This window comes from Psammomys obesus, unplaced genomic scaffold (assembly GCF_907164565.1).
Source record: "Psammomys obesus unplaced genomic scaffold, mPsaObe1.curated_primary_1811, whole genome shotgun sequence".
Taxonomy (NCBI): Eukaryota; Metazoa; Chordata; class Mammalia; order Rodentia; family Muridae; genus Psammomys; species Psammomys obesus.
The window spans coordinates 3,995,910-4,009,065 of record NW_026586816.1 but is presented as its reverse complement, the minus strand read 5'-3'; the positions used below and the strand labels follow the sequence as shown (position 1 = coordinate 4,009,065).

The following is a 13,156-nucleotide window of genomic DNA, read 5'->3' as shown; positions in this document are numbered from 1 at the left end:
TATATATATATATATATATATATATATATATATATATATATATATATTTTTTTTTTTTAAGGGCAGTCTCCCTGTTTTTCACTGTAGCTGACAACCTTCAGTTTTATGTTTTGGTAACACAGGGAGGCCAAACGCAGTTCAAACAAAGACCATCTGTATGCTGGATTCATTCTGCAGGCAGTTGGTTTGCTGGTTCTGGGCTCTGACTGTTTGCATGACACTGAGCTAAAGCTCCTCCCTGGCTGCCTCTACCCACTGGTCTCACTTCTGCAGATGGGTCCATTTATAACTTCCCAGGTACTAAAGATGATGCCTTCTTGGTTTAAGTAGCTTCCAGGTGCCTAAGGCTGCATAAGGCTCATACTTTCTCTAGCCTGGCACTGAGGTGTGAGGCCCTTTCACTGTGGCCCCCAGGGTGGCACGCTCACCACTTTTTAGATGACAATGCCTGAGGCTGCAGGTGCAGACACAGTCCCCTAGTTCCTGTGACTGGATCCGGGGCTCTTTTGCAGTATGTCATCACAGAGAATGCTGGTGCTGCCAACTGCCACATATGTCACCCTCTCATCTCAAATCTGTGGTCACTCCAAATCTCTAACATTGTTCAGGATGGCTCCTATCAAACCACATCACCTCCCTCCTGCCTTTACACAGCTGCCTACCTAACCTAAATCTATGCCATTTCTTTAACCCTTTCCAGTCCTTTTGTTTGGGCCAATGGTACCATCTGCTGGGACAACCTGAATTTCTGACCTTGCCTCGGGTTAGCTAACCCACTCATATTTTTTACAAATGACAGTTCTAGAACTTTGCTAAGCCTTGATAAAACTGTTAAATGGAAGATGGATAGGCAAATGTACAGAAATCAGCCTAGTGTAGTTCCAGAATTAAAGCACTGCAGTTCTGGTCACAGTAAAGTCACCCATCCCCCAGGGTCCCATAGTTGTCACTCTTATCTTCCAGGTGACCATGATATTTAGTCAAAGTTAGGACTTGTGTTTGTAAGCCTCTAAGCCCTGAAAAAAATGTGTTTGTGACACTCTGGTCGTTGAGAACAAGTTCTTTTCTGAAATTTCAGTGGCTGCTTAATGATTTATATTTAAAAGGGGCAACATTTCAAAATTCAGCCTTTAATCCTATTTGGAAATGAGGGAAATATTTTCTTATTTCCAGTTATTAGAGCATCTTTTATTCAGTATGATTATTCGTGTGTGTGTTCATGTGTGACTCTGCCCACATGAACACATTATGGCTCTGTAAGTGAGGATTTGGGTGGCTCTGAATAAGGACTTGCAGGGGCCAATCTCCATTCTTCTGATTGTACTCTCTGTGCCTCTACAGCTCCAGTAGCTGGGGACTCTAGGGACATTTATGAGTACTGATCTTCCAAGCAAGTGGAGCTCCTCCTTTAATCTTAATGCACAGATTTTAAAGACAAATTTGTCAGAAACCAACTTCATGAGCAACTACTTTAGTTTCTCTCTCATGTCCCATTTTTCTTTCTCTAGGAAATAATTTAAATACCTATTTGTTTGTTTGTTTGTTTGTTTTGAGACAGGTCTCATGTATCCTAGGCTGGCCTTGGATTTGCTGTGAAGCTGAAGGTAACCTTGAACTCCTGACATCCTGCGAGCCACCATACCCCACATGTGTAATTTAAAAATCTCATTGTCAGGAATCTTTCCTTGTTGCTTCCTTCCTTCCTTCTTTCCTTCCTTCTTTCCTTCCTTCCTTCTCCTTTTTCCTCTCCTTTCCCCTCCCCTTTTTCTTTCAAACTGTTAAGAAGTGAATCCTAAGTAGTACACTTTGTGTTTTGCTTCTTGTTTTCTGAAAGATGAGACTATGAGCCAGTCAAGAACATGGCAAATGTTTGCTGCCCATAGGAGAATGTGCTTTAGAGTCAACAACAGCAGTGGAAACACCCATTACAATTCCTTTTGTTGTAGGACTGTTAAGGGGATCCCAATACCTAAAGTTTCACCCATCCCTTCCATCTGCAGCTTGCTGCCATTCAGCCAATTTAAATTCAGTCCCCTCCTATCCATAAGCACTCAATCACACCCTAAGGAGTTTTCCTTCTTTTTGGTGCTGTAACTATCTGGTATGTCTTGACTCTTTTAGTAACTCAGTTTCATTTCTTTTCATACAATTTTTCCCTTACACCCAATTTTCCATGTAAAGACCTGAGACTATTGGCCCCAGTAATGGATGACACCAACTACGAGTATATGTCTTACTTCAGCAGTTTGCTGAAAATAACTCTTCTCTTTGCACCACTTTTCCTGCACCTCTATACCTGCTCCTTCCTTCAAAATCTCCTCTTTAATTGTTCCACAGAATGTTACCTGTGGTTATTCATTGAATCAGCCCAACCCCTGCAGAGGTTCCAATCTATCCCTTTGTCCCTGCTACAGACCAGGCCCCATCTACAGCTCTGTGGATGCTTTCATTTCCTCTGTCTTCCCGGTGCGCCTGTGCCTGCATGTGCAATCCTACACTCTGCCATATGGAAGCATCTGTCATTCTCATATGCAATGGGCTTTCATAGCCTAGTCCTTAAGCAAACAGTGTCCTCTCCCTTGGAATATCTTATTCATATTTATATTCCTAGTGGCTAGGATGGTGCCTGGCACACGGCAGGAGAGCTGCAAATGCCGACAAATGCATAATTGTTTGTGCATGGCGAAATGTAACACATGGTATGGTTTGATTTCTTTGCTATAGTGTGGGGAGATGCACAGAAGAAATCAAAGGTCTGTCCTGGAAGAAACGTTCAGAATCTTAGTGGAAAAGAAAGAACTTGGGTTATTAGAATGTTAGAGAGAAGAGTCATTTTTAAAGCTGTATAAATTAGAAGCAGAAATCTAGCAATGATATTAAAGTAACACATCCAAGAGTTCTGCTCTAGTATTAACAAATGTTTCTGTATCTGTTAGCTGAAAATGAAAGCAAATCTCACTCGGGGATGAAGAAGGCATAAAACTACTTTTTCTTAGGCTAACTGGTTCTCTCCATCAAATACTGATAGTTCCAGAGAGCAGAGATGGCAAATGCCACTGAGACTATTGTTCTATTGAAGTGGACGTTTATTCTAGAAAGCCACCATCTGCTTGATCCGGGGTGAACTCCTCTTAATGGGCATGTTGCATATGGTGAGGGAACCTTTTTCCTGAAACAAGTTATCTGAGGACGAGAATGAAAGCCCTTGGCTCAGACGGTTGTAGAAACTTCTATCAGCAGACCAGTGTCATTTTGGAATCTTTAGTTGGCTTGGGAACTGTAAACATAACATGTGGCAAGCTTCCCATTTACTGTGCTCTAGGCACAGGCACAGGCCCTGCTTGCCTGTGAGCAATAGAAGAGGCAGATGGTAGGTGTGTTGGCTCTCACTATTCACTGCTGCAGTGGCCACAGGACGAAGGCACGCTTGACAGACTTGATTCAGCCCACTGTGGAGGTTACAGGGAAGCCCATAAGGCACAAAAGGGCTGGGCTGAACCGTTAGAGGGGTGCTTTCCATACACAGCCCTACTGTGTTCACATTTTTTTTTAAATTATGGGAGACAATGATATTTTTCAGTCTTCTATGTACTTCTGCCACACAGTTCCAACTGTTTGATCAATTAGCCAAGAGAACCTCTCACAAGAACTCCTTTGATACTGACCCTAAGCTAGATTTACTGCTAAAAAAACAAAACCCCAAAAGACAAATTTGCCTGGGCTGTGCTTCTAATCACCAATTACTCAGAAGCGCATTTTAAAAACATTACAGAGTCAGACTGACACCCAACTGTCCACATTTCTACTATTAGTTAAAATTTACACAGAACTGGATCCCAATCAAGCTCACTCTAAGGAAGTTAAATATCAGTCATCTGGGGAATGAAGGGAGAGGTAGGCGTAACCATGGCTCTCTGCTCCGGCTGACATCAGGGTCAACATGGTCGCTGTGCAGTCACTACACAGAAAAACAAGTGCTCTCAGCTGAAGGCTCTACAAAGGCCTGCAGTAAAGCTTTGCTTACAGAGCGGCCATTCTGACACCGACAGAGTGAGTGGTGCCGGGATGAGATGAGTAGCTTGTCAATGTTCTGGTTCACAACAATAATTTAAGTATGAGAAGCAAAGCAAGGACACAGGTGCGAATATAAAATGGCCTGCGTGACGAGCACATTTCTTTTTCTTATTGCCAACTCTGTGTCTTCTATCTCAAGGGAACACATAGCAGTAATTCTTCCTCTGATATTTGGTCTCTAAGCAAAGTTTTCTTCTAGGACAGCACACACAGGCTGCTTCAAGAGTCTGGGTTCATACCAACACAGTTTGCCAAGGGATAGATAGCCTGGCTTCAGGGGAAAAAAACAAAAAACAAAAAACACCTATCAATGCCAGACATTTGGAGCCATAGTTTCTTGATGCATCCTGGGGATTTCAGGGCCACACGGCTAAAGCAGCTGGATATGAGACCATGTTTCCTCAGTGACTGAGATTTCACAAAAGCTGAGGTGTTACACTCTTCTGCCAAAGCAGACCTTGCTTTGAATGCAAAAAGAAAGCAGCAGGGAGTTAACACAGAGCTATGGACAGCCAAGGGACATTGTCAAACGCCCCCCCCCCCCCCCCAGCTGTGTTACTGCTCTGTGGTAACTAATCACATGCTCTGAAAACTGCCATAGAAAGGAAGGGACTACAGGATGACTCAGTTCAACGGCAAACTAATGACAGAGAGGGCTGCTAGGATACACATACAGGAAGAGCAAAATATATACACGTAAAGTAGTTTTGTGCAGTTTTTTTTAAACAAAGAACAAAACATGCATACATGAGCTATAATATATGAATTGCAAAAGTCCATTGATTCCTTGTGATGAGTTGAAAGGTTATAAATTTGCGACCAAATTAGTATTATATAATTTAGAATGGTAAAAATCAATGCCAACAGTTTAAAACTCAACACCCCTTAACTTGGAATGATGGTAAATAGCAAACATAAGAACACTTTAAATTGGAAGGCAGGAGAAAAATGGAGTGTGTTATGCTTTCGGACCTTTCAGAGTGCATTCTCCTCTTTTTCAAAAGAAGCACCACATGCTCATTCCCCACTGGACAGGGTCAGCCACTGGCACTGCTGAGCTCCTCAGCCCTTAGTGGTCTGCACAGGCTACTTGCAGGATGAGGTGGCCCCTATACTCCTTGCCTACCCACTGTCTAATGGGCAGCCCTGGCTGGATCCTCTAGCGTGCTGTTCTAAGATGAGAACTCTGAGGTGCATATGAGCTAGAAGTCTGAGAAGCAGCTTTTGGAGATTACCTAGAATGCTATTCCTGCCACAGCAGATGGGCCTGAACATGTACAGGAGTCACACAGAACATAATACCTACTTCCTAAACCAAAGCACTGAATCTTGTGCCCTCGGCTCAGAATGTCACCGATGCTCTTAAAGACAGTTTCCCTTGCATTTTCCGACCTCTGACCAAGTATGTTCTCTTTGGAGAGGGCCCCTTGTCCTAATTCTTGTTCACCCCAACTTTCAGTTTCACTTGTTCACTGAATAGAAGGGAACCAGTTAGCTCTTTCACTCCTTAGGTACGGTCTCTGAAATGTGTGGACAAGGACTGGGCTTCTGGATCCCTCCTGTGCTGTGGCAGCCTCAGCTTCTAGCACTGGACTTGGCAGACAGTCCTTAGGAACTGTTTGTTTGGAAATGAGTAAATGCAATTAGCACTCATAATTAGTACTGCTTAGAGTATTTAGTGCTTTTCATAATTCAAATATAAGGCTTGTGTCAATGAAGCAGCAGATTCCAGACCTCAGCTCTGACTCTAAGGTGGTTCGGATGTTCCCCAAAGCATACTGTGGACCTCAATGTTGCAGTGAGCATTAAGGGAGCACCTGGTTATTAATAGCTGGCATAGGTACAGGATACAGTTGTAAAACCCAGTGGTGATGTTTAAAGTACAAAATCTCCCTTTCTTCCCTCCCATTTCTTCATTTTTACACACACACACACACACACACACACACACACACACACACATACACACACATATATTTCTAACCAGAATATTAGCAATTCTGCAGGCAGAAATTGTGACTAAGTGATCATGAGGTTTTTCTCTCACAAGTTTTCCTACATCTGGATAAAAAATTGTGTATATCATCTTATTTACTGTTTAGATCATTTATTTGAATAACATAACTTAATTAAAATATAAAAAATATTTAAAACTTTATAATGATAAATATAATAGGTTTTGTTGTTATTTTTTTCTCCTTTTTATATTAAGTTGTCCTGTAAGATGCTAAACCATCCATTTTATGAGCTATTTTAGGGTACTGGCACCCATAATCCTGATATGATTTCTTTGAGACTTTTTAGGGCATGCTGATCATTATCTTTTCAACTTTTACAAACAGTGTTTTTCCTAAATCTGACCACTCCAAAGGTACCTCATTACTGCTCAACAAAATGATAAAGCATTGATTTTATGATATGCTTAATAAGTGAGAAGGGTGACATGATAAAAACAAAATCACAGTGGACTCCTACAAAATAGAATTTTCTTGTTTTCAAAGGACTTTTGTTGCCTTGGTCCAGCAGGTGACTGACAGGTGTCTAGCTCATCCCAATCGTGTGCCAACTGAGGACCAATTGTTGGATGGGTCGGTCTAAATTTTGCCACGGAGCTCCTCTAAGCTGCAGTTTATGTGAAATAACAATTCCATGCTGGAGGCGGAACCGACAGCAACTATAGATTATGTCTGGAGTATTCTGGAAGCCGCTGCATGCTGCCTCCAAACGCTTCCCACCAGGCTGGACAAAGCGGGGGAGTGCGCTGGAGGGAATCATGCAGCCTGGCCCCGGGGGAGGGACCAGATGGGACCTAATAGCTCTTTTCTACTACTAATTTCTATGATAATTTTAAGTTGCCACACAGCATATGTATTTTTTTTTTAAACCTAAAGGCAGGATTTAAGTCAATGAAATGACCAATATTTTAAGGAAAGTTATTTTCCACAAACTGTATATCTTTACATGTTATTCTCACTCACCCTTTCCCCATCAACAATATGGCTGGGATGTACAATTAGGCTGGGATAAGTCTATGGAAAGAGGTCAAATGGAATGTGTTTTTAATCAGTATCAATACCAATTAGAAACAGACATTCTAAGTTTTATTAGGAAGTCAGATGTTTTTTGTAGCAGTTTTATGAAGCCACTCATCTTAATTTCTTTTTCTTTTCTTACAGTTAGAAACCAAATATGGATTTAAGGATTATATATCCCAATTAATGTTTCAGAGAAAAATTAGAAACATGAAATTTCTTCTGTTTTTAGAGATGAGGTCAGGGATTAAAAGAGGAAACATTAATGATTGGAAAAATTACCAAAAAATTTTTCTTTCCACTCTTATTGATGAGTCCAGATTCAAACTGACTCAGGGAATCCCTTCCCTCTTCTCCCAGCCAGGTATCATTTCTCTTTCCTCCATCTTTCAGAACTCTGCATTTCTCAGGTGCTGTGTGCAGTTTTTAATTTATTAGTCATTTCATTTGCTTTTGCTTTCTGGTGCCCTGAATGAGACGTTCAGTGATTTGCTACATACCCCTCTTTCCACACAGTGGCATGTGACTGGGAAAACCCTGAGAGGCCATGAGCTTGAGCAGTGACAGCTGCAGCCTTTCAGACACAGACTTGTGAACAAACTAGGAAAACAAACTCTATGTTTGATGCAGCACATTATCACTGTATTTCACAGAAATCAACAAACGGCACCATAGCCTGGGCCTGAAGCCTGCTTACCTCTCCTGAGTGCTTGTCAGGAATCTCACCCCAGGGAGGGTTAATAAGTTATACATTTACAGCAAAAAGATACAAGCTCTGATAGAGTGGGATGAGGCACTTCACCGCTCTGCTGGCATTGATGCACGTGGCACAGATAAGGCTTGGCAGCAGCTTCCCACTCACAATGGCGCCATCGAACAGAGGCCCAAAGAACGGAACCTGTGGGTTCAAAAAAGAAAAAAACTATGCTCAAACCCAGCAAGAGTTAAGGCAGAGAGAAGAGAACAGATACTCAGTATGGAAGACTGGGGATGAAAACACAGACTGTCACCCAGACAGGTAAGCCTTTTCAGAGAGAGAGCTGAGGGCTTTCAAGTCAAAGAGCGCAGGACTGCTCCACCAGGCTCCTTCATGAGAAATTCCTATGAGGCTTTTAAAATGGCAAATGACGGACCACCTCCCCACACTGTCATTCACATAAGAGCTTTATTCTTTCTACATGCTTGTGTCCAATGCATGGCACACAGACACACTTCACGGTATTCTCCTGCACACACTCTTCATTTTCTTCAATTTTCCTTCTGCTTCCAAGGTCCTGCATTATCCTCACTCCCTTCTCCTTTTAAGATAGGCTTGGCTTTCTTTTGCTGGAACCATTTCCACCATGTGGGCATAGTCGTCATCGATGTCTTTTTGGATTCCATTGTTTTTTGTTTTTTTTGTTTTTTCTCCTCCTTTCTATTAGAATTTCATTAATTCCATTCTCTATCATGGAGACTGTTAGTTCTGTGCGATTTGGAACTGGAGCTGGCTAGTAACTCTAATTTACACCTACAATTTCTCTTGATTTTTCATTAATTTATACAATATTTATTATAGGTTAGACCTTTTATTCTAATCTAGTTACTAAAGTGCCAGGGGAAGAACACATAAGAAAAATCTCTGCTATAACCTAATTCAAACTTTATTACGGATTTCAGGAAGTAAACAGCTAAACATATACAGTATATGATATGTACAAAAAAACAGAAGATAATGCAGAGAAGAGCAAAAGACTTTGGGGGATATATATCCAATTATATCAAAATGGGAGCAGGGCTTTAATGGAAAATGTTTCATTAACAGTCTATGGGAGATGGAAGAATGAGCCACAAGCTTTGAGCACAATACATGGAAGAGCATTGCAGGAAGAACAACAACAGGTATGTAGCTTGTGATAGGAATAAGATTAATGTGTTTAAGCAGAGGCAGAAGAGCCAGTTACCACAGTCAACTTAGTGGAAGGAAGCCCAGGCAGGAAAGAAGCAGAGCCTTGCAGGAAACTATAAGAGTTCTCAATCTTTACTCTTGGAAAAATAGAAGCCTTCTAGAGGGCTTTGGGAAGTGGAGAACACCACCTGACCTACACTGTGGGTACGTGCTATGTGACCATGTTTGCACACAGGCACATGTGCACATGGATGTGTGTACATGTAGAGACTCGAGATCGACATTGTCTGGCTGAAAAGCATACACCCAGAAGGTATACCGCAAACTAATTTATACTCATCAGGCTGGCTGCAGGGCAGTTTTACATCCAAGTCTTCTCACTGTCCAGCTGTAAACACAAGAACAGCAGCTTTGTGTTGAGAAGCAGTGATCCTGAAGTCCGTGCTACCTGTTACCACCGTCAAGGACATCAGCCTAAGAGTGATGTACATCTAGCTGCTAGGGCAAGGGCAATATTTGGGACAAAATTCAATTTAATACATAAGAACTACTCTTCCAAGGACTCGGCTGAAACATTTTGATGCTCCCAAACAGAGCTGGGCTAATGCTTCACAGAGAACCTCGGGTTTTTAGAATCAGACTACTGCATGTGTAGGCCTTCTGAGACCCACGCCATGCTAGAAATCGCCTCCTTCCCTGGTTTTCCACTTAGCCATCCCAATACTGCAGATACTGCACTCATAACAAATATATGGCCATGATTTTTGTGTCCAGTTTTTTGGCACTCACTTTATCGTGCAAGAAGACAGTAATATAATGCAAAGGTTTACAATCTGATTTTCTGCTGACCTTATGTTTGTTTCCTGTGGATACAGGATGGAATCTTGGAAGCAGATAAATATGAAGAGGCTTTCATTAGTATGCATCTATATACAGAGGGTGCAGATGTAATTTTTAGGTGGTCCTTGTTAGTTAGATAGCCAGAGACCATAATGGCAAAATTCAGGTAGAGAGAGAGAGAATTAATACTTTTCCACTAGGAGAATACCTGCTTATAGCACAGAATGACGGGTGTAAAGAAAGGATCTGAGAGGTTAAGAGCAATTGCCATAATGAGCACAATTGCTATGAAGAGTTAAGCGTATGGTAAGGCTCACCACAACTATGAATTAGGAAATAACCTTAAATTTAGAGGTTAAGTAGAGAGGCTATTAAAAGCTTCTGCATATGTGGGAAAAGGGGCACGCAGAAAGTTGTCAGTGGCTTGAGTAGACAAAAACAGCTTTTCCTGTAAATGTTTGGTCAAGAATAACTCTCTATTCTTCCCAAAAGAAGTTTTACAGATGCTCTAAAGGAAGAATTGCTTCATCTGGACTCAAACAGAACCTTTTATGGGTTGATTAGAACTATAAACAACGTGCTTTCCCATGTTTCTCACCAGTCTTCTAAGCAAACCTATAACAAGAAGTGAAAACGAACAATTATGAAAGAACCATATACCATTTCGGAATAAAGAAACATCAATAGAGGCTGGAGAGATGACTCAGCGGTTAAGAGCACTGGCTCTTCTTCCAGAGGTCCTGAGTTCAATTCCCAGCAACCACATGGTGGGTCACAACCACCTGTACTAGAATCTGATTCCCTCTTCTGCTGTGCATGAAAACAGTGTTCATATACATAAAATAAATAAATAAATCTTTAAAAAGAAAAAGAAGAAGCATTAATATGAGAAGCCAAAAAGGATGAAGGAACTTCTTGAGACAGTGCAGACCAGGGACTGGTCCTATGCCAGGGATGTCAACGATAAGACAGTGTCTGGGGCTTCCTGGTAAGGTCAGAACACACCACCTGTATATATATCTGAGAGCCAGGACTCAGTGACTGGTCACAGCTTTCCCCTTAGGAAAGTCCGCAATCCCCCAGGAATTAGGAACAAACAACAAGGGAATATTTGCAATTCTGTTTTTAAGCCTGAGACGCTGAAGTGGGAGACAGGTATATCAACTAAAAAGTTAATATTAGAAGACACTTCCAGCTTGGAAAAAAAAAAAACAATAAAAAATTGTGAAAAGTAAAAACATGTTATATTCAAAGCACCTTTCACATGCTCTGTGGTTCAGGGTAGGATGTGGCAAGGGGAAACAGACATCTTCGAAAGTATACAGTTCTGTTTAAGGGAAAACACTCTAAGGACTGGGCTGCTCAGGAAATGTCTCACTGAATTTGTGATAGTTTTCTGAAAGATGAGAGAAAAGCAGATTTAAACAATTTTGCAGAGCCTGGGTAGACACAGCCAATAATTTCCAAGTAATGAGTAAGTCCTATTGGGAAACAACGTGGCGCCTCAATGAATGTCTTATAAGTAGGCTGATTACTTAATTTGTTCCACATACATAATTAATCTATGTTTTAATTAGTTAAGAGATTATAATAATCACAGACAAGGGGTTTTAAAAGCTCAAGAACATTTGAGTTGATGATGAATTAAATGACTGCCGTTGAGTTCTGAGCCTAGAGCTCTAACATAGAGCACGCCATTCTTTCAACTCCTCTATACTCCCATTTTTACAGAACTTGGTGAAGCCTGGGATGGCTTGCTGCTTTTCTCAAGGTCATCAAAGTCAGAATATTGGTCCAGACTCTGCTGTGACCCAGGAGGCTCTACACAACCTGCCAGCCCTCTTCTTCCTTCTCTGACACTGGCCACATGGGATGTCTGTCTTTCCTCACTCTCAGGACTACCTCAGGACTTTGCCCTCTCTGCCCTCCCTACTTCATTCTTGATGAGGGCTAAAACACCTGCTCCACTGGGTCCTCAGCTCAATTATCAGAAGCCAGGGAGCCTCTTCAGCCACAGGAATCACTCTGAAACATTTCCTTTATTTCTGATCACCTTCATTGCCCTGGAGGTGACTGACACTGTCAGTCTAGCTTTCTTCTGATTAGTGTTAGCATGATATATCCTTCACTAGCTTTTATTTAAAGATTTTTGGAAGGTGACTTATTGTTGGGGCGTATTTTATTTTTCTTTTTTATACACTTTGACTGTGTCTGCATTTTTTTTCTTACTGTTAAGACTGAACCTGGGGCCTTGTTTATGTTAAAGTTTAAAATCTATCACTTCCTTTTAACTCACATAAAAGAAATTATTGATAGTGCTAAATTAATATGTCATGTTATTTTCTTCTTTTCTTTCTTTTTTGGTATTTCTATCTTCTCTTGTTTTATCTTACCAATTTTATGATTCTATTTTTCTTCTCATTCATATAAATTACAATTCATATTTTACACACTTTTTTAGAAGTTGCCCCAGTTTTAAAAACTTTTATAAATAGCCAAAATGCCCCTTTAAATACCACCATGCCACTTCTCAGGTAGTATAAGGACTGTGCCCAATCTCTTGGCCCCATCCTTATGCCATTTTTTGCTACCTATTATTAAGAATTACTGCTGTTATTATTATGTGGAACATACTGTTAACCGGTCTCAACAAGAACGAAGCATTTCGTTTTACCTTCATTTATTCCTTCTCTAAAGCTATTCGTTTTTAAGTAGATACATGTACTTTTTGTGAGTTTGTGTGTGTGTGTGTGTGTGATCTTGTTTGCTTTTGTTATGTGCACATACACACATGAAGGCCTGAGGCTAATGTGTCGTCATCACTCAGTTTTCACATTATTTTTTGAAACAGAGTCTCTCATGGAACCTGGAGCTCAGTAACTCAGATAGGCTGATTACCCAGTGACCTCAGGAGATCCTCCTGTCTCTATCTCCCTCAATACAGGTCCTCATGTTTGTGCGACAAGCACCCCCCCCCATTTTCCCCTTCTGTTTGAAGAATTTAACATTTAATGCAAGATAATGTATGAGTCACAAACTCCCTCAAAATTTGTTGCTGCTCGCTTGATAAACTCTCTACTTTTGAAGGATCATTTCCACAGTCAGGGAATGCTGGGTACTCCGTCCTTTCATCACTCTTGAGTGTAAAATTCTTGTCTCTTCTTGATGACATGGTTTTGGAAGAGAACTCCTATTGTAGTGTTATTGTCTGTGTCTCTGTAGTTGTCCATATCCCTGCGGCTTCTTTCAAGACTTCTTGTTTGGTTTTCACTTCTGCCTTGGTATAGTTTGGTATTTGTCTGAACTATAGAAGCCTTTGTAC

General features: G+C 41.1%; 1 protein-coding gene across 3 annotated transcripts in view; it reads right to left on the bottom strand.

The window, feature by feature from the left end:
* Nucleotides 1-13,156, bottom strand: part of Ralgapa2 (Ral GTPase activating protein catalytic subunit alpha 2) — a 259,063-nt gene that overhangs the window by 62,042 nt on the left and 183,865 nt on the right. For all 3 annotated transcript variants that reach the window (XM_055602595.1, XM_055602598.1, XM_055602597.1), the window contains one exon: nt 7,877-8,004. In XM_055602595.1, the coding sequence (XP_055458570.1) occupies nt 7,877-8,004 (128 nt within the window). The remainder of the gene's footprint in view (nt 1-7,876; nt 8,005-13,156) is intronic.